Raw genomic sequence first — 20,873 nt, forward strand, 5'->3', positions numbered from 1 at the left:
AATGCTATTGAGATTGAAGTTTTCACCTTAGGAAGCATCTGCAGTCATTAAATAAAGTAGGAAAGGTGTTGCCTACTCCCGCCTGCACACCGTGCTACTAATGTAGTATTTTAGCTCTGTATTGCTTGGTGCATATCCTGTAGTTTATTTGACGATGTTAATCTCCATTCATGACAAATTAGCTAGTCTGCTATAGCTAGCTAGCTAAAGACATCTTTACTAGCCACACTTCTATTTACAGAAAATATAGCTAATGTTTGTCCTCCTTGAATAAGGTTGGTAACCATGTCAGTTCTATTATTACAATAATTTCAGCATTGTAGTCTATCATTTAATATTTACTAATTAATTCAAGTGATGAATGACTTAGAAAGTCTGACAGTAATCAGTGTTGAGTACTAATGTAAGGTTAACCCTGCCTGGTTTAAATGTTTGAAAATGATTATCGTTTGAAAACATTCGTTTGAAATTTAGAAAAGTAATCTAATGTAATCAGTAACATTACTTTAATAAAGTAATTGGAATAGTTACGTTATTACATTTTGAATACAGTAATCTGTAATCTATTACATTTCCTAAGTAACCTTCACAACTTTGCATGTGTGGGTGTACTCACACGAGCTCACATAACTGCATGTGTCTGAATGTGAGCACTCTTTTGTGCTGTCTGAATATTTGTCATCTCTCGTCTCTAGAGAGAGAGCGCTCTGCCATGGCCCTTAGTGGATAACAGACTGTTGTCGTGAATGGTCTGTATAACTACTGCCTCTGCTTGTGTAGCGAACTGCCTCATGGCCTTGCACTCTTACAACAGTCTACTTTTGTTCTAGTTCCTCTTCAGCCCCTCCCTCCTCTGCACAGATGCAGTGCCCACACACTCTCTGTCCCTGAGAGCTTGAAAGGAAAAAGTACTTCTTTTGATGCACAAGTTTTAATTGTACCCAGAAACTCAGGTGTTCAAGTTTTATGCCAGTTCTGTGGATGAGTGTGCCATCATTTATGTAAATGCAGATTACGTAAGTAGGTGGGATCACACAGTAACTTTCAAGATTTCACTAAAACAATTTTATTTAGAAATGAAATATTGCAATTTTGAAAGAAGATATTTTATAAGTCACTGGCGACTTACAAAAAGTCAGAAACAACAGTGGACCCCACTGATTCTTATTATATGGACAAAAAATTGTGTCTGAACAGGCATAACATTACAACCACTGATAGGTGAAGTGAATAACAATGATTATCTCTTCATCACGGCGCCTGTTAGTGGGTGGGGATAAATTAGGCAGCAAAATAACAATTTGTCCTCAAAGTTGATGTGTTAGAAGCAGGAAAAACGGGCAAGTGTATAGGTTTAAGCAAGTGTGACAAGGACAAATTGTGATAGCTAGACAACTGGGTCAGAGCATCTCCAAAACTGCAGCTCTTATGGGGTTTTCCCGGTCCTAGTGATCAGTATCCATCAAAAGTGGTTTAAAGAAGGAGCCGGTTTGAACCGGCGACAGGGTCACGAGCGGCCAAGAAAAAGACGAGCATCTGTAGGTCAAATTTCTCAAAAAAGTAAATGCTGGTTCTGATAGAAGGTGTCAGAATACACAGTTCATCGCAGTTTGTTGCGTATGGGGCTGCATAGCCGCAGACCAGTCAAGGTGCCAATGATGACCCCCCCTATCCACTGCCGAAAGCACGAACTGAACCATGGAGCAATTGAAGAAGGTGCCCTGGTCACATTTTCTTTTACATCACGTGGATGTCCGGGTGTGCATGCATCATCCCCCTGGGATTCAACACGTGGCACCAGGATGCACTATGAGAAGAAGGCAAGCCGACAGAGGCAGTGTGATGCTTTTGGCAATGTTCTGCTGGGAAACCTTGAGTCCTGCCATCCATGTGGATGTTACTTTGACCCGTACCACCTACCGAAGCATTGTTGCAGGCCATGTCTTTCATGGAAACGGTATTCCCTGGTGGCTGTGGCCTCTTTCAGCAGGATAATGTGCTCTGCCACAAAGTAAAAATGGTCCAGGAATGGTTTGAGGAGTGCAACAACAAGTTTTAGGTGTTGACTTTTGAAATTCCTCAGATCTCAATCCAATCGAGCGTCTGTGGGATGTGCTGAACAAACAAGTCCGATCCATAGAAGCTCCACCTCGCAGATTCCAGGAACTAAATTATCTGCTACTAACATCTTGATGCCAGATACCACAGCACACCTTAATTTTTATGTCATAATTATGACTGAATGGGAAAATATGATGTCATTTCTTGGTTTCCTTTTTCTTTAGTGTGATATGTAGCTGTTTGTGCATCTATAAAATCAGAGTTACAAAGCTTAAAGTCTCAAACCCAAAGATGTATTCTTTGTAAAAGTTAAGGCTCAGCCATTCCTAAAATACTTCGCTCAAACACACCCCCACATCTCTACATCAGTATATGTGGGCAGAGTTTTATAACACCGCCCAATTGTAAAGGCAAAGAAATAAGGCGTAACTTTTATTCTCGCTGTAGTCATTTCATTGCGAAAGCCAAACTACTTTATTTGGCCTTCCAAAGGAGGGGAATTAGAAAATTAGCTTTAGTTACAGCTCTGTTCCAAAATAATGTGCAGTATGTGTAAAATAATGGCTTTTTAACCTAAAACCACATAAACACATTGCATTAAACCAAATAATGTTATTTTTAGAGCAATCTTATGACCCCTTTAATATACTTTTAGATGTATATTTAATTTAGTATGCCGTAAGTTTGATGTTTTATGTGATAGCTATGATTTATCAAAGTTTTTGGATGGCTTCCAAATGAGGGTGAGTTTATCATGTGAACTATTGATTCTGGACTTTTCTGTCAGAAAGGATGTTTAAACCGATGTAATAATAATAATAAATTTTATTTATAATGCACTTTATATTAAACAAAATCTCAAAGTGCTAAAACAGTAACTATACTGCTATAGTTAAGCAGTAACTCAGGGTCTAGACCACCTTTCTAACATCCAGTAAGCCTCTTCAAGGTCATGTGTTTTCTATCCACTAACACATTGTCAACAAAAAAACTATATTTGCAGGGTATCAACATTTCCCAGGAATGAAGAGAGATTAGAATAAGGGCCCAGAACAACATTTCATTTTTTCAAGGCCACAAGCCCATCAGGTCTTTTGAGAGATGAAGACATTGCACCTGCTTGTTATGAGAATGAAGGCCCAGAACAACTAATGAAACACAGGTGTTAAGTATTTGCTAAAGGAACAAATCATATACTAGTGTAACGAAAAATATTTTTGAATCACATCATTTGGTAGTTAATTCATTTTTAATTATGAAAAATAATAAGACTAACAATGATGGAATAATTATAAAGGTGAAATCAAAGTTCTCCTAATGAATGATAAAATAATTATTGAATTACTATTTTATTATTTAATTAGAAAATTATAATGAATTATGGAGGGTGTGTGTGTGTGTGTGTGTGTGTGTATATATATATATATATATATATATATATATATATATATATATATATATATATATATATATATAAAATTTATAACTTTTTTTTAATTAAATAAACTATATATTATAACTTTATAACTATATATTATTTATTGAACCATGCCTGAGACCGTCACACCATAGGACAATTTTAAGATTTGGCTCAAAAAATCTAAAGACAAAGGCATTTTTATATGAATAAGCCTATGTAAGACAACTAAATGTTTAACCACTTACAACATTTTAAATAAGGACAACAATATTAATATATTTTTTTATCTTGTGTGAAAGTGAAAATGTCAACATAGATAAATAAATATGTCAACAACCCACATATAATAAAAACTTTAATACATACAGTTTTACAGTAGTAACAATAACTTAAGTATGGTATTTTTGCATAAACTATGGTTATAACTTGCAACAGACTCTTATCTGCAATCAATGCAATGACATATCAACAACGTCGTCGTCTGCTGATGACGTGCGCGGGGTTTTCCGGGTGCGACGGCTTGAGATGTTAGGCTAGCAGGCTAACCGAGAGTAACGTCAAAACACAGTTACTACAGCGCTGTTGACAAACGCCTGGAGACAGCGGGTGGAAAGCTAACATGAAAGGGGTAAACGATTCATTTTACAAATAGTGGTTTTGAAAGTGAAGTCGCTGTGGGCAACATAGATTGATAAAGCTGAAAATAAAATGTCAACAACGCGGCCCCTCCTCGGGATGAAGCGAATCACCGAGGTAACCTGCATTGAGCCGCCGGGAGGAAGGCAGTCACCGACCACAAGCAGAACGCAGTCAGAGCCGCTCACCGTAGACGAGTTCACGGTGCATGAGGACAAGCAGGCCGAGCTCAGATGCAGCAAACCGAAGGTCGAACAGGTTTTCCAAGTGACTTTCACGATCATTGGGCTCTTGGATCACACTGGAGCCCACGGAAGTAAGGCTTCAAGACAGATCTGGCTCCAGCTGAAGGGGAAAAAGGAGGATGTGTTTAAAGCAAAGGTAAATGTTTATAGTGTGTTACTCACATTCAAACACAATGTTACTGCTTGTTTTTATTTATTTCTTCTTCTTTTTTTTTGACTGTCTGAATGGAAATTGCTGACCTTAAAGGCAAACTTGCAACATAATAGCTGGAGGAAGCTAATGTCAGACTGAACTCAGCTGCGTTTGACAACATGTTTGTCTTTATTAGACATTTAGACCAAGACTAATGGTATCTCTTGTGTGCTATGTGTTTAAAATCATTTTTTTGCGTTTAAAATGATTTGTCTTTTATTTAACCTACTTTAATAATGATCATTTTCAGACAAATGAGCATGTAAATAAAGTTATACAACAGTTCAAAGAGGACTGATATTTAGTCCTCAGCCATTTAAGTTCAGTCTTTTGGTCTTCACATTACTTGGTGAGACGCAAAGCTTGATGATTTGGCTTTACTGAATCCATTTTTCCTCTGCGGAAATTATAAACGGTGGCCAGTTTTTGTCTGAAACATTAGTTAATCGATATTATTTACTTTTTTATAGCTCTGATGTATAAAAGTAATATCACATTCCCAATCATGATGTATCATTGATGGAACATCAGCAAGGCTGTGATTCATACCTGTGAATCACAATGGCCAAATTTCAAGTTCTCGCTAAACGACATAGATCCAACATGACCAATGCAAATAGATCAGTGTATTTCATAATGTCTTATCAGACAGAAGAACACTTAAGCTTTCCAAAGGTTTATAGATGATCCAACCCTGTACATTTTCACAGATGTTTCCCGTTAATGTGGTGTCTAAAAAATGAGTTAGCTATACAGCAAAAAAAGACGTGGTTTTTCACTGAGCACATTCGACGTCATCACCTAGTTCTGACATCCCATTGTTTGCAATTCTAGTCCGATCTAATAAGGAAATTATAACCACCAGTGCCAGTAATCCTGGAATATCCTTATTGTAAAGCCATGAAACGGAAACCACTCAGTGGATGTGTTTCGCCACCATGTCCGCTTCCTCTTTGTCTAAACTTTTTGATTTATTTGTAATAAATTTTCTCAGGTGTAAATATAACAACACCCGACCACAAAACTCAAATCACATTAGCAGGCAAAAAAGCTCTTGTCTCCACATCTCACTGACTTTTGAATATCTCTTCCTGTTTGAATTAAAATAACCCGATGTCTGCTTCTCTTCCAAACTGTGTCATGAATGTTCTCATGGGTCTTTAACAGATCTGTTTGCTTAGTCAGGACAAGATGGGATGCCCCCAGTGTATTTCACTTTCGGTTTTAGTTACTACTAAGTGTAGTGGCTTTTAACCTAGTGTCATTACTGGTACTGTAATACGAGTATTTCTTTTACCGTAACTGTGCTCACTCAGATCAAAGAAATTAAAAGTTCAGCAGAGATGTGGCAGAATGGTCCACCCCAAGGGGTTCCTGTGTTGTTGTTGTTTCTTCTCCAACTTATGCTCTTCAGCTGGTAGTTATTCGCTACCCAGGCCCACTTACTACCCACTTACTGAAAGCCACACAATCGTGTCAATATGATGACTATTAAGTTAAGAAATACCATAGAAGCCCAGGTGTGCTCATCATTTGTAACCCACATTAGAGCATTTTAGAATATAGTACTTTTAGGGCTACGTGATTTGGGGAAATATCTAATAGCATTTTTTTCTAAAAAAAAATTGCATTTATTTGTGATTTTATACTATATCAATATGACTATAAAGTAGTAGCAATAATAATAATAATTAAAGCTGCGAGCAGCATTTAGCGGGGTTCAAGCCATTTAAGGTTTTTAAGCATTTGACACCTTTTGCATGGAAGGCTTTTAAGCACTGAATGAATTTGAGAGATATCAGGTGAAATGAAGTGATAAACTGACAAAATGTGATTTTAAATATTATAATAATGACTTTATAAAGTCTAAATATGAATTGATCAGGAGAGTGCAGAGAATCATACTGCTGTGGTTTGGTTCCGATCAGGCAAAAATCCTAGGACTAGTTTAGAGGCAAAGTTGTTCAGTATGAGAAGATCTATCATAATATATGCATATTATGTGGCTGTTTTAACCCCACTTGATTACAAAGATGGAAAATACCATTTACAGGCAATTCACCATAGGGAATACATGGTTTTCAAAGCTTTTTAACACTTATAGCGCCCCCTATACTCCGATCTCCATAAAACTTTGCATGTGTCTTCAACATGGTATGCCACATATACCCAACAATTTCCGTGAAGTTTTGAGTTTTCCCTTAGGATTTATAGGCTTTTGAGTGTATTTTGCCACGCCTCTTTTCTAAATGGCTCTGTTATAGCCATCCAAATGCAAAAAATCAACTTTTTTTTGATAATTATTGATCTAGAGAGTCCAGAGAATTGTCCTAGACTGGTTTGGTTCCGGTCGGGCAAAAAACCAGGGACTAGTTCGCAAAAGTAGGTTTTTAACATAATTGCAAATATTTATTTAATGATTTGATTGACAGCAATGGTTCTGGAGGCAAAGTTGTTCAACATGAGGAGATCTATCATATGATATGCATATTTTGCCGATGTGTGCAACGCCACGTGATTGCAGAGCCATAAAACTCGTTAGCGCCAGCTAGTGGCCGATTTCTTTCAAAATTCTTACAGACCTCTAGGACCATGAGTTAAACATGCCCACTGAGTTTTGTTCCGATCGACCTTCGTTAACCCTGTCTAATAGGTGCTCAAATTTCATTGGCCGATGGCGGCCATGTTTTTTGAGATACGCCAATGTTCTCATAGACAGACATGGTACCTTGGGCCAAGACATTGCATACCAATTTTCCAGTCAATCGGACTAGCGGTCGCGTGGTTATAGCCCTTTTTGTGTTTTTTCCATGTTATAGCGCCACCAAGTGGCCAATCGTCGCGATTTTTTTATCGTGACCAAAGACTGAGCCCATACACATGTGTACCAAGTTTGGTGAAGATATCTCATTTCTTGCTGGAGTTATAGCCTCTTTAGTAAAATAGGCTCCGCCTTAAATGTACATTTCCACGCCCCTTTTCGTTCATGAGTCAAAATTTCAACTTTTTTTGATAATTATTGATATTCAGACTAGAGAGAACATTTTGGCACTGGTTTGGTTCTGATATGTCAAAAAACCAGGGACTAGTTCGCAAAAGTAGGTTTTTGACAAAATTCAAAATGGCGGAAAAATTTGCATACCGGAAATGAAATCGGAGATATACGTTTTGTTCGTCATGGTCTCAGCTTTCCAATGATATAAGACACTTGACCCTTAGGATGAACGGTTTAGGAGTTATGAGCCATTTCGCGTTTTTGGTTGCTGTAGCGCCACCTATTGGCCAATCTGGCTCATAATTTGATAACCTCTCCTCGATTTTTGGACTACCTATTGACAAAGTTTGAAGTCTCTAGCATTTACGGTTTGGTCTGCACGATGAGTTTTACGGCAGAATAATAATAATAATAATAATAATAATAATAATAATAAAAATCAGCACAAATACAATAGGTGTTCAGCACTTCGTGCTTGAACCCCTAATAAATATATGAAAAGTTACTCAAGACTTTCACTGTAAAATAAAAATTATAAAAAAATAATATAATTGTTATTTTACACTACAACAGTACTAATATATGTGTCTTAATCTCTTATTTTCCATTACGCTTTTATTGGTGGAAAAACACAGGGTGAAAGTTTCACCTTTGTTGGCAAGGTTTATACGTGCATCTCATTAAAAAAATTATCTCATTATAAAATAACACACACACACACACACACACACACACATATATAATATCAGCCTTTAGGATTTGGTAATTTCACTAATATTTATACCAATATTTTAGCATTATGCATTCACTTATGCTCAGTGTTGGCACATTGTTATAAGCAAAACAGAGTAGATCAGTGTTTTAGCCAGTAGCAGTCTACATTTGGGTGCAGTGTCATACTTGCATACTTGGATATGTATTCACACTTTCGTCAATATGATAATAGACATGTGGAATCTCCCTAGAATGATGATGCAATTCTTGGTCATTTGGGCCCTCAAGGCAAATCATATATGCATCCTAGTTTAAATTAAAGAAACTTTTCTAGAGAAAAGCATTTATACTTGTGTTATGTCACCCCTACTGCATGTAGAAGTGAAGTTTGAATCTTTTACAAATGTATGTGTTGTAATCCTTTTCTGCTGGGATTGTTTTGCAGGAGTATGTAAAAGGCCTGTGTGACCCAGAACTTCAAAAAGAAGAATGGTACCCAGTGGACATGCACTGCATTTTCACTGGTGCTCGTGGACTCTTTTTGGACCGACTGCTTAGAGACACGAGTGCAGAGGTTCAAGTTCTGGAGCCAGGCCGTTTGAGGTTGAGCGGGTCTGCGGAGGCCGTCGTCATGGCTCAAAGTCGCGTTCAGCAGTTTGTTGCCCTCTTTCAGGAGAAGCGAAGCTTGCCTGCTGACAGGGAGCCCTTGGTTAAGCGCAATTTTAAGACTTTTGTGGAGGACCGGGCTGATAAATATGCAATGGAGCTGCTGTTGCTGCCCAGTGCCCTCAAAGAGGAACTTTTGGGCTTGGCTCAAAGCCCCACGCAGCCTATAGTTATCATAGACCTTGAGCAGGACCGTTCTCAGACCAGCACACCCGTAACTGACCTCTCCAACCGTATCCTTGACGCCAGTTTTGAGGACAAAACCTCAGGTCCTGTGATCACTCCTGACATTATGCCTGGTCTCAACGGACGTTGCAACAAGCGACGGTCCTCTGAAAGCGAGCAAAGGGACACTAAGCGGCAATACTCGCTGGAAAGGAGAGAAGAGGAGCAGTGGGAAGAACGACAGCGAGAGCCGAGCCAAACTTCTGCTGTTACGCCTGCAAAGGGGACACTAGCTGCTAGTGAAGCAACAAATGAAAGTGAGGCAGTGAGTCCTGAGACTAACTTGCGCTGTCTTGTTAACTTCTTCCGAACCATGGGCTACCAGCAGGAGGTGGTGGAGCGGGTGGTACGGGAGACGGGGCAGACAGAGGACACGTTTTTACTGCTGGAACGCATTGTGGAGGAGACCCATAAGACCCAGAGCACGCAAGGAACCCAAAGCACCTCCTGCACAACCAGCCTATCCCCCTGCGTAAACGCCTCGTCTACATTGACCTCCACCAGGCTCAAAGAGAAGGAACGGGTGCAGATGCGAGCTCTCGCAGAGATCAAGTGCAATGAAAACATTAGACCTCCTAGTACTAATGGCATAGTTCAGAAGAACCAGACAAGCTGCATACCAATGGCCTCATCCACTCTTAAAAGAAACAATGGTGCACAGAACGACATATGTGAAGTGATCATCATCGATGACGATGATGGCGACTTCACAGAGATCGAGAGGAAGCCCAGAATGGCTACACTTGATTTGAAATCAGAGTCCCGGTTTGATTACCTACCCCGCGGTAGCTCTCAAACAATGGTTCCTATGCGGATGGAAAGTGTGACCAATCTCCGCAGCTCCTCTCAAGGCCCTCCTCTCCGGACCACCGACACACGACCAGGTTGCTCTTACCAGACGCTCCCTGGAAGGGCACCTTTATCTCGCCCTGAGGCACATAGCACCTCTAAACCTGCACCCCTCACCGGCATGTCTCGTTTTCAGCAGTCCCTGCGAACCCCCTACCGACTTGTCCTACAGAACGAACCAGGCTGCCCAGATCTGCGACACGTCATCATTGATGGCAGCAATGTGGCAATGGCGTAAGTCTCCATCAAATTGTATAATTTTTGGGGATAATGACAATTCTTATTTTTTCATGTAGGTCAGTGGTATTCAAATGGCGGGCCACAGTCCGGTTCCAGGGACTGATTTGGTTCCATTTGGACTGTGTGACATAATTACGCCATTTTTTTTTCTAAAAGTAATCAGCGTGTCAAACAACAGAGTGGTTCACACCACAAGCGTGCCGGGTGGTTTACGCCAATGGTCTTTCGGCGCTGCATACTCTAATATTTTTATCTAGTGCCAAACAAGCTTTATTCAAGCCCTTTCCCCTCCATGTGTGTTTGTTCTCTCTTCTGCTAAAGACACTAAAGCACAACATTTAGACCTGCAAATGACACAATTATTTTAACAACAATAGCAGAAACAAAGAAGCATACATTTGCTAAAACACTACAGAAAACATTTTAACTAAACCATGTTTGTGACAAGTTAATGTGTGGCGCCTTTAGATGATTCCCCCCCATACATTTACCATTATTAATCAGTATATTAATAGCATTTCATAATAAACAATGTTATCATTTGGTAAATAATTGGTGTAGAAAAAAGCTTTGAAATTACTAGTTAACTTTTTGTGTTCATGATGAGAGTTTAAAATAATAAGAGTAAGTTTTTAGTACTTAATTACATTGAGCAAAATATAAAAATGATCCATACTATTCTTAAGAGGTAAACACTACACCACCATTATGTTTTCTTAGTCCCAAGGCCTTCTATGTGCCACACATGTACTACGGCTGCCTTGATGGTAATGTATAACTGTTAAAAAGATTTTGCGTTGGCGCTTGACAGATCCCGGTCACTGCTGCTTGCATTGTTTAAAAAGGGACTGTGTGGAACATTCTTTAAAATTTCTCCTGTTGTGTTCCTTGGGAGAAAGAAAATGATGAGTGGGTAAATGACAGCATCTAAGGTGACCCTACAAAACCTTACTAAAAGACTTACTAAAACTGCATGATGTATTCATTATTTCAAGTTCAGCATTTAAATGACGCAATTATAGCATGAAACCATTTTAATGGACACATGTAATTGCTTTTTTGGAGGTAATTTGAGGGAGTGTGAAAATGTTGTGTTGTTGAGTGTGAGTAAAGGTTAAAGTAAGTCACTTCCAGTAAGGTCTGTGAGTGTTTATGAACTCTAGTCTGTAAATGTTTGTGTTTGACAACCTAAAACCAGGTGCAACCCCCTTCTTTCCTTTCTGTCTTTCTCGATCACACCCCCTTCCTCCCTCCCACCTAAACGGCAACCTCTCAGTGGGTCTCTCCCATTGTCAGCCCCTTATTTTGCCCTTTAAGTGGCTTACCGGAGGTGACTGTGCTTCTTTGAAATACTAGTGTGGAAACTGAGGTGTTATAAAGGGTTATAAAGGGAAAAATCTCTTTTTAGACCCTACTGGTGAAGTCAAACTGAGGATAGAAATCGTGGGATAAGGTGTTGTTAGGTGGGAGTTTTTATAACTCAAGACCTTTACTTCAACAAATGGTGTGGGCATATACTTAGAAAGATGTGAAACATGGAGTATTTTTTGGCTTTGAAGAAACGTTCCCACTCAAGTAATAGTAAGAAACAAAAGGTGTATGTGTAACTAATTACAGCATATTATCCATGCAGATCACAGAACAGTAACTCTATCACATGTTCAGCCAGTCTTGAAGACAACAGCTCACACAGGGTTTCTCATGGCTGATTTGTATGCTTGCATGATATTTGAGATCTGAATCCTCAGGTGAAATCTTGTTGCCATAGCAGCCCAAATATGCAGTTACCAAGAACTGCTGTCATAGCAGGTCAGGAAGGATCTCAATAGCCTGCAGTTGACAGATAGCGTCATTGTGAAGGAGAGGCCAAAGGTCTTGGGCTCAAACTGGGGCAACGTTTGTACAGTTACTGATATTGCTGTAATGATGTTACTCTGGTCTGGCATATATCTAGGATTTTGTTATAGTTTCATTTCTCACATCTCTGTTTTCTCAGGTGGTATGATTGTTTTCGAAGGAAATGTTCCTCACACCTATGTAGAATCGGGACGTGTGAGGCTATTCGATTAAACAGTGCTGCTGCTACTTGACTGTGAAATACCGGTTGTTTATTTTTTTTGCACATTTAAATTTGTTAATGTTTGAATATAACAATGGTTGAACATTGGTTGAACATTTGAATATACATTTTTTTTAACTGTATATCTATCAAAATAATTTACTTATGCATTGTTTTTTACTTGCGGTGTGTTCAGAGAAATGTCCACTCAAAGATTAGCAAGATTTTGTAACCCTAGGTTACTTAAGGTCTGGTACAAATATATGACACAAAAATACATAGGCTATAGGCCTATTAATATGCATGATTAATCATTAATAGATCGCAATCTCAATTCAAACACATGCAATCTTATTCTTAAATGACACAGAGAGAGCCGCGGTCATGTAAGTTAGGGTATATGTTTGAAACCTCTTCACAAACACTCTATTTAACTACACAGTATTGGTATTTCTGTGTTTCAAACATTAAATAATAATAAAGTATTGGGTTAAAAGTTTATGGTCTGCATATAAACACTAATGTTGCAGCAACAATCATTGATCAACGATTAAATGACCATAGATACCAACTTTGTTTGAAGCGTAACATTAGTTTCAATTACATTGTCAGGCCAGTAGGTGGCGACCAGTGTCTGTTAGAATGTATTTGATGTAGCACCGAATCATTCGTTCAAGAGATTCGGTCAAACGACTAACTACCACTAAATAGTCACGCAATGCTAATATTTTTAACATTAACAATTTGAGAACAAAGTATAACAGCAATAATAATAATACGCACAGTTTGTTATATGAGCTATGCGATCGTTAGATTTAGTCACCATTGGTAGCGCGATTTATTGTAAAGCCTTTTTTCTCACTTGGTCAGAACAAAAGTGGCAGACATGTTACTTGAGGACATTTTCAGGTAAAAGTTCTTGTTTTGGTCATACTTCCAAGACGTAGAGTATGTGATTCTGAAGTACAGTATCGACACCGGTGCATTAAATGAATGACATTCAGATGAATGAACAGCCACAGAAACATTAGTTTCATCTGCGCATACGCACAATCCACGCAAAAATGATAATTCCGCAAATAACTCTAAATGCAGGTTTCAAACAGAGATGGCGACAAAGAGGCAATACTTACGGACTGCAGCTTTAAGTTTAAAAGAATGAATATATAATATATCTGGCATCTAATTTATACTATTACTGTTTCTAATATTAAAATGTACAATCTCACAGACTAGGACTACATTAACAAGGATTTGGGACAATTATAATGTAGGATAATGAAATGTTTTCTTGTTTTAGAGACGTTGTGCTTTTCATCTAATGTGCGAAGTTCTGCAAACCACACCACTCTAGTGCCTCCCTTCTTTTGGTACGTTCCGCAGTCTATGCCAGAATCTACAATCATTGGATAATATCTTCATGGATGAGTAGAGGTGAACCACATGGGTTTTTTTATTTGGTGTTTTTTGTCAAAAATACAAGGGAGAAATGAATTTTTTTTTTTTTGCATATTAGCAATTTACATTTCCAGACTGGGAAAGTTATCTGACTCTTTACGTCAACGGTCGACGGTCGTCGATTTAGTAACACTTCCTGTTTAAAATAACTTTCTCTCGTAGAGGGAACTTCCCTGTGACCCCTCTGTGGTTCATTTGTGTGTCTGTGTGTGGACGGGTGGGTGTGTGTGTACACGGCGGCACATCTGTATGCGTGTTATTCTGTCTGAGCGTTCTGAATAGATGGAGATGTGTGTCTATTTTTGCACCCTTTTGCGTCAGTTGCATCTAATCGAGACTTGTCTATGTAAAAGGAAGTAAAAATGGTTGACCACTGTTCTCGAATGCATTTACATATGAACTTATCTCTCTATCAGTGGTAGATGTATTGTGAAATTGAATGCAGAGCCGTTTCCTGATCGAGCAAATTGATATTCAAGAGGGAACTTTGGTCTTTGGTTATTTAATCAGCCTTCTAGGTGAATTTTACATGTTTGAATGTGATTGTATTACACTGGTTACACTCTTGAATGTATTGTAAACTGCCTACTATTTAAATTTCTTTATGCAGAATGCAATGATAAACATCAGTTACATTGTTTACAAATGACCTCACTACATTATTTAATTTAGCAACTGTCATCCATTTGTCATCTTAGTAATGTAGCATTTTAATTGCAATTATGTCAAATATAAATCTAGAATGAGATTAAAAACACAAGTTGTGGTTGATATTTATGGATGCACATCCATAAGTGAAGAGCAAAGTGGAAAGTGTTGCACTGTGGACTACATTTCGGCATAAGCAGTCGGTCATCCAAACATACTGTGAACATAGAAAATGTTCACACATTGTACAACGTGTAGATACTGCATGCTGCTAATTTAAAGGTATGCTATTCCAAACTTATCATGACCTTTGCCCTCTCTATTTTCTCTCATCAGACATGGACTCCATCGGATCTTTTCTTGCCGTGGGATTGCCATCGCTGTTGAGGCCTTTTGGCGCAGAGGGCACAGAGAAATCACTGTCTTTGTTCCTCAGTGGAGACAGAAGAAAGACCCCAACATCACTGGTAGGAGCTCAGCTTTCTCCTGTCATTAGCTCAGCAAAACATCTGTTTTTATTTATTTACATACATACTATATCTCCAGTCAAAAATAGGATGCATTGTCCTTATTATTACAGAACAACACTTTCTGATCCAGCTGGAGAACCTGCGACTCCTTTCTTTTACCCCGTCTAGAGAAGTGTGTGGACAGAGAATATCCTCCCATGATGACAGGTACAAGATCCAGCTGCTCCTCAACACATTATCAGACAAAATAGTATTTAGCTTGTGGATTAGATTGATTTGCATAGATGTTCAATGATGTTTCTGGAAATTACACAAATGTTAAATAGTTGTGTAAGCACAGTCACAGAAATAGTGATAGGACATCAAAAGGTATATAGAAATAGTAAAAAATAAAGTTAGTGTAAAAATATGTGCTGTCTCATATCTGCACATATATTTACAGACAGATATATACAGTGCGTGTCTTCTACACAGATTAGTCATAACATTACGACCACTGACAGGTCAAGTAAATAACAATGATTATCTCTTCATCACAGTAACTACAGTGGGTGGGATATAGCAGGAGATATGGGCAAGTGTAAGGATTTGAGGAAGTTTGACAAGGGCCAAATTGTGATGGCTAGACGACTGGGTCAGAGCATCTCCAAAACTGCAGCTCTTGTGGGATGTTCTCGGTCTGCAGTCGTCAGTATCTATCAAAAGGGGAAGGAACAGTGGTGAACCGGTGATAGGGCCATGGGCGGCCAAGGCTCATTGATGCGCGTAGGGAGCAAAAATTGGCTTGTGTGTTCCTACTGTAGCTCCGATCGCTCAAGAAGTTAATGCTGGTTCTGACAGAAAGATGTCAGAATACACAGTGCATCATAGTTTGTTGCGTATGGGGCTGCTTAGCAGCAGACCAGTCTGGGTGCCCACACTGACCCCTGTCCACTGCCAAAAGTGGCAACAGTGGTGAGCATGAGAACTGGACCACGGAGCAACGGAAGAAGGTGGCCTGGTCCGATAAATCACGTTTTCGTTTACATTATGTGGATTGCTGAGTGTGTTTGTGTGTCGCTAACCTGGGGAACACATGGCGCCAGGATGCACTATAGGAAGAAGGCAAGCTTGGCGGAGGCTTAAGCAATTTTCTGCTGGGAAACATTGGGTCATGCCATCCATGTAGATGTTAATTTGACATGTACCACCTACCTAAACATTGTTGCAGACCATGTACACCCTTTTCATGGAAACGGTATTCCCTGGTGGCTGTGGCCTCTTTCAGCAGGATAAAGTGCCCTGCCACTAAGCAAAAATGGTTCAGGAATGTTTTGAGAAGCACAAGTTTGAAGTGTTGACTTGGTCTCAAAATTCCCCAGATCTCAATCCAATCGAGCATCTGTGGGATGTGCTGAACAAACAAATCCGATCCATGGAGGCCCCACATCGCAACTTACAGGACTTAAAGGATCTGATGCTAACATCTTGGTGCCAAATACCACAGCACACTTTTAGGGGTCTAGTGACATAGCCCTGACCCATTGTGGTGTCCATGCCCCAACGGGTCAGGGCTATTTTGGCAGCAAAGAGGGGACCAACACAATATTAATGTTATAATGTTATGCCTGATCTGTGTTTTTTTTTCTATTTTCTAGCAGCGTTAAATGCTATTAATGTTTCTGAAAGCCAGTATGAATATGGAAATATAAATTTGATGTCATGAATAATATTAACTGCTGTTGTATGCTCATTTCTGGTTATTTCAGGAATGGGCAGGATTGGAAAACCTTTTTACATACCCATACATTCTACACAAATTATACAGGCCCCAGGTTCTTTCTCTAAGCCCTGCTTGATCAATGACTTTCTTCACAGGTTCCTGCTTCATCTGGCTGAGAAGACCGGAGGGGTCATTGTCACCAATGACAACCTGAGGGACTTTGTAAGCCAGTCAGAAGCGTGGAGACGGATTATTCAGGAGAGGTAAGAACATATTTACAAGATGTCTAGAAGACCATCTTTTCTTAAATCCTAATGTTAATAACATTACCATTCCCAGGTTTGGGGTCAGTAAGGGCTAACCCAACATGTAAATATAATTACTTTTTTAATTATTAATCAAATAATTGCTGTTCTTTTAACATTCTATCAATCAAAGAATCCTGTAAACATAAATTTAATTAACGATTAATATTAGCAGCATAACTGTTTTCAACATTGTTTATAATAAAAAATATTCATAATATAACATATTAGATTAATTTCTGAAGCATCATGTGACACTGAAGACTGGACTAATGATGCTGAAAACTCAGCTTTGCCATCACATGAATAAATTACATTTTAAAAATATATTAAATAGAATTTAATCTTAAAGAAGTTATCTTAAACTGTAACAAAATTTCGCAGTAAACTTAATGTTTTTACTGAGCATAAGATACATTTAAGAAACTTTTGAATGGTAGTGTACATGGATGCTCCTTTAGTGTGCTCAGTTACTGTTTGCCCTGCTTATATTTACCCCTCTTTTTATGGATTCTTCAGACTCTTGCAGTTCACCTTCGTAGAAGATCATTTTATGATCCCAGATGACCCACTTGGAAAGCATGGACCTCACCTAGACGAGTTTCTTTTTAAAGACAGTCGGTGAGTTTAACAGCACTCCAGTGGTTATCACATATTTGCTGTCTTTTCTGTAACTCCTCGTAACTTTTCTGTCCTCTCACAGAAGTAGTCCGTTAATGCCCCCCCTGAGGACAGACCCTCGGGCAACCCCGTCAGTTTACGGCCCGGCAGCACAGACCACAGCACATCCCTCTTCCCCTTCCCACTGGCCACACTCCGGCCCTCCAGACTGGCACCTTCCTCGACCGTCCCCTTCTCCACCCCCGCAGCGGTCGCCCTCTGAAACTACAGAGCTCAAAAGAAAGCTGTACGACATCTTTCCTGACCAAAAGCAGCGTATTGACCGTATCCTCAGTGACAACCCATACATGAGGGACCTGAATGCACTGTCGGGCCTCTTGCTGGGCTGACGCACACTTAAACACATTTAGTTTTCACTCTTGTGCATGGAGGTCGCAGGGCTTTTTTTAAATTATTGTTAAGGAATACCATGATGGAAAAGCACTGCTACAAACTTTTTTTAAGGTTTGTTCAAGGAACTCTGTTCTGTCAACTAATTTAGATAAAGATATGACTGCAAGCACAAAAAACCTAAGTTATAAATCGTTTAAGCGCAAACTTTAAATATTCGAGACTGTACAGTCAGAAAGGCATACATTTTTGATGTAAATATTCATGAAGAATATTCTTCCTTTCCTGTAATTATTCATTTGGAAATCTCTAATCTAAAAGGTGTTCTGGCTACACAGTTGTTTTAAACTCGCTCTGCTAAAATTACTGCTGAAGGACAAATGTTAATTTGCTTTTTTTATATGGTTGTGCTTTCTGTAACTTCTGTTTTGTAAATATTGACATAATTGAGCCAAATGAGTTCTAGTTTCCAGTCACTCAAAGTGCCCTACTGAAGTGCCCTATCATCTGCTTAAAGGATAGAATTGCTCATTTCCTGTCCACTAATTTTAGTTCCTGTTAACTCTGGAGAGGGTGACAAAATGGTATATTGTTTGTAGGAATCCCTGGAGTCTCCCTGTTTGACCCAGGAGACTGAAACAGTTAAATGGCTAAAAAAAATCCAGATTGCTCCATAGCCCTTCTCTGCCTGTTGTGCAAGTCATCATATTGTAGCAAACAGGAAACCAGAGCCATCATTGATTTAAACCTTTGTCCCAGTTACGAACAACAGAGGGCGCTGTGGGATTACCAGCTTCTACCAACCTCATTATGTAATGGAAGACTGAGGACATTGAGAACAAAAATGCAATGCACAGTTGAAAAACAGTTTTCTTTTGACCATTTTGTTTCCACTGAAGTGAAAATATAGTTCAGTATTTTCACTCGTTGTTAAAATATCACTGAAATATGCTTAGCGTTGCGTTTTGTGAATTGGTATTCAATTTTTGGAATGAAAATGCATAGACGTTAAACACGGAAGCGTCACTCTCGGCAGGCACTGTGGGTATCTCACAGTATGGCTGCTGAATACCTTTTTTGCTTTTTCTGGAAGGCAGTGTTAATAAAGGCCAATTATATGTTTATCAGGACATCTATAGTCTGTCTTTTTTCATACTAAAGGATTACATGTTTTTAGCATGAGCTTTTTGGATTGTTTAGGTTTATCTGCATAATACCATCTATGACGGTAGGGGGCGACAGAGTTTTTAAAGACTAAGCTTATACAAATGCATAGCAGTCAGTCCTTGAGAAGCATTTATGAGCAGTGACGCTATCACATTTCTTTGCCTTCACACGAGTAATGAATCTGACTTAAACCAACATTGAATATACTCCAAATATCTCTTTTCCCAACCCCATTTGAAGTACGGACACGATTACTTGACAACAGATGAATGACAGCACCATGTCTTGGGAAACTAGTGTTTAGCAACGTTACAATAGGGGTGTCCCTGTCCTTCCTTCGTGACCTTACATGCGTCTCAGGTTCTTTAAGGTTGCACAAGATGAGGAAACTGAAACCTCCCTCGATATGCAAATCCTGCATGCCTTTAAGTTAATTTGACTGCTCAATTGCAGGCTGTTACAATGTTTGGGAAAGAATCTTTCTTTAAGAAAAGTAGTGAAAGCGTTATAGAAAAATGTTGTGCTATGCAGATGCTTTCTGTCTGCATCTGTTTGAATGGTTCTTATTTGTTTGTCATCTGGTTAGCCACCAGTAATTAGTAATGAGTGAAAAGAGTTTTGAAGAAAATGGGGGCTTGATTAGGGAAGCCTCGACCGCAATTCCCAGACCTAAACCGTTCTGTTTACCATCCTATCCCAGTCTGTCCCCTTTTCTGCAGAACATAGTGAGAAAAAACTTTCTTTGTCCAGTCATGAGTGGGTGGTTTAAATACCATCAACATTCCAGAAAAGCTCAGCATTCTCAGGAACACAGAATTTCTCCTCCCCAATATTGCTTCGCTTGCTTCCCTATACCTGCTAATATTTCCACCATCTCTGTTAATCTCCATCTCTCTCTCTCATTATCTCTCCCTTTAGTGTGACTGTGTGCTTACATAACTTGTCAAAGTAATCCCCACAGGCCCTCCCCCACTGTCCTGAACCCACTGGTTTAAGATAAACCAGCAATGATGGAAGCAGCATCTGCTGGGATTACCAGTGAGGAAGTCATATAGCCCTTTAATCTTTAACTGCAAACATGGCAAAGATGCCAGATCTTTATTGCACATAAAGGAAGCAAGATTGACTAAACAGAAGATCAGAAGAAATCAGCTAGTCATTCATAAGTCGCACAAGTATGCATGCAACATTTGGTTCTGATAGACTTCATTGAATAGAGGCATTGTTAACACGGATTATCATTAGTAGGAAGGCTGAAGTGAGTTGAGGAATGTGGAGAATATTAGTTCCAGAGACAAACGTCATAGTTTAGATAGTTGGTGGTCATGGACTGTATCCAAAATGTGGAGACAAAATCTGCAAGTGTTTTTCAAAACAGGGAAATACCTTTTTAATGATTAAAAATAATATATACAATTTTAGAGTTTAGTCATGATTATTTAATTCTATTGATTGCTCTCAAATGTGGAAATCTGTGTTTTAGTAGATTTTTTATGACTAAAAAGTATTTTTAAGTAAATGCATGAATAATATCCCTTAAATATATACAATTTTAGAGTTTAGTCATGATTATTTAATTCTATTGATTGCTCTCAAATGTGGAAATCTGTGTTTTAGTAGATTTTTTATGACTAAAAAGTATTTTTAAGTAAATGCATGAATAATATCCCTTAAATAATATGCACATTTTGGAATTAAGACATTTATATGCATGGTTTCACAGACAGGGCAATACGATATAGGATTAGGCCTTCAATTAGGATATTTAAATAGCTTTCATAAATGTGCATGCCCTAGAAAAAGAAATAA

At 38.8% G+C, this 20,873-nt stretch overlaps 1 protein-coding gene across 1 annotated transcript; it reads left to right on the forward strand.

Annotated features, from left to right (window-relative positions):
* Positions 1–3,968: 3,968 nt before the first annotated feature.
* n4bp1 (nedd4 binding protein 1) lies at positions 3,969–18,263 on the forward strand. The gene is made up of 7 exons (XM_067420446.1): positions 3,969–4,498; positions 8,710–10,238; positions 14,746–14,876; positions 14,990–15,086; positions 16,737–16,844; positions 17,406–17,507; positions 17,590–18,263. Exons 1-7 carry the CDS (start codon positions 4,190–4,192, stop codon positions 17,894–17,896), a joined length of 2,583 nt encoding a protein of 860 aa, XP_067276547.1. The 5' UTR covers positions 3,969–4,189; the 3' UTR covers positions 17,897–18,263.
* Positions 18,264–20,873: the final 2,610 nt, after the last annotated feature.

Source organism: Pseudorasbora parva, chromosome 16, assembly GCF_024679245.1.
Source record: "Pseudorasbora parva isolate DD20220531a chromosome 16, ASM2467924v1, whole genome shotgun sequence".
Classification (NCBI taxonomy): domain Eukaryota; kingdom Metazoa; phylum Chordata; class Actinopteri; order Cypriniformes; family Gobionidae; genus Pseudorasbora; species Pseudorasbora parva.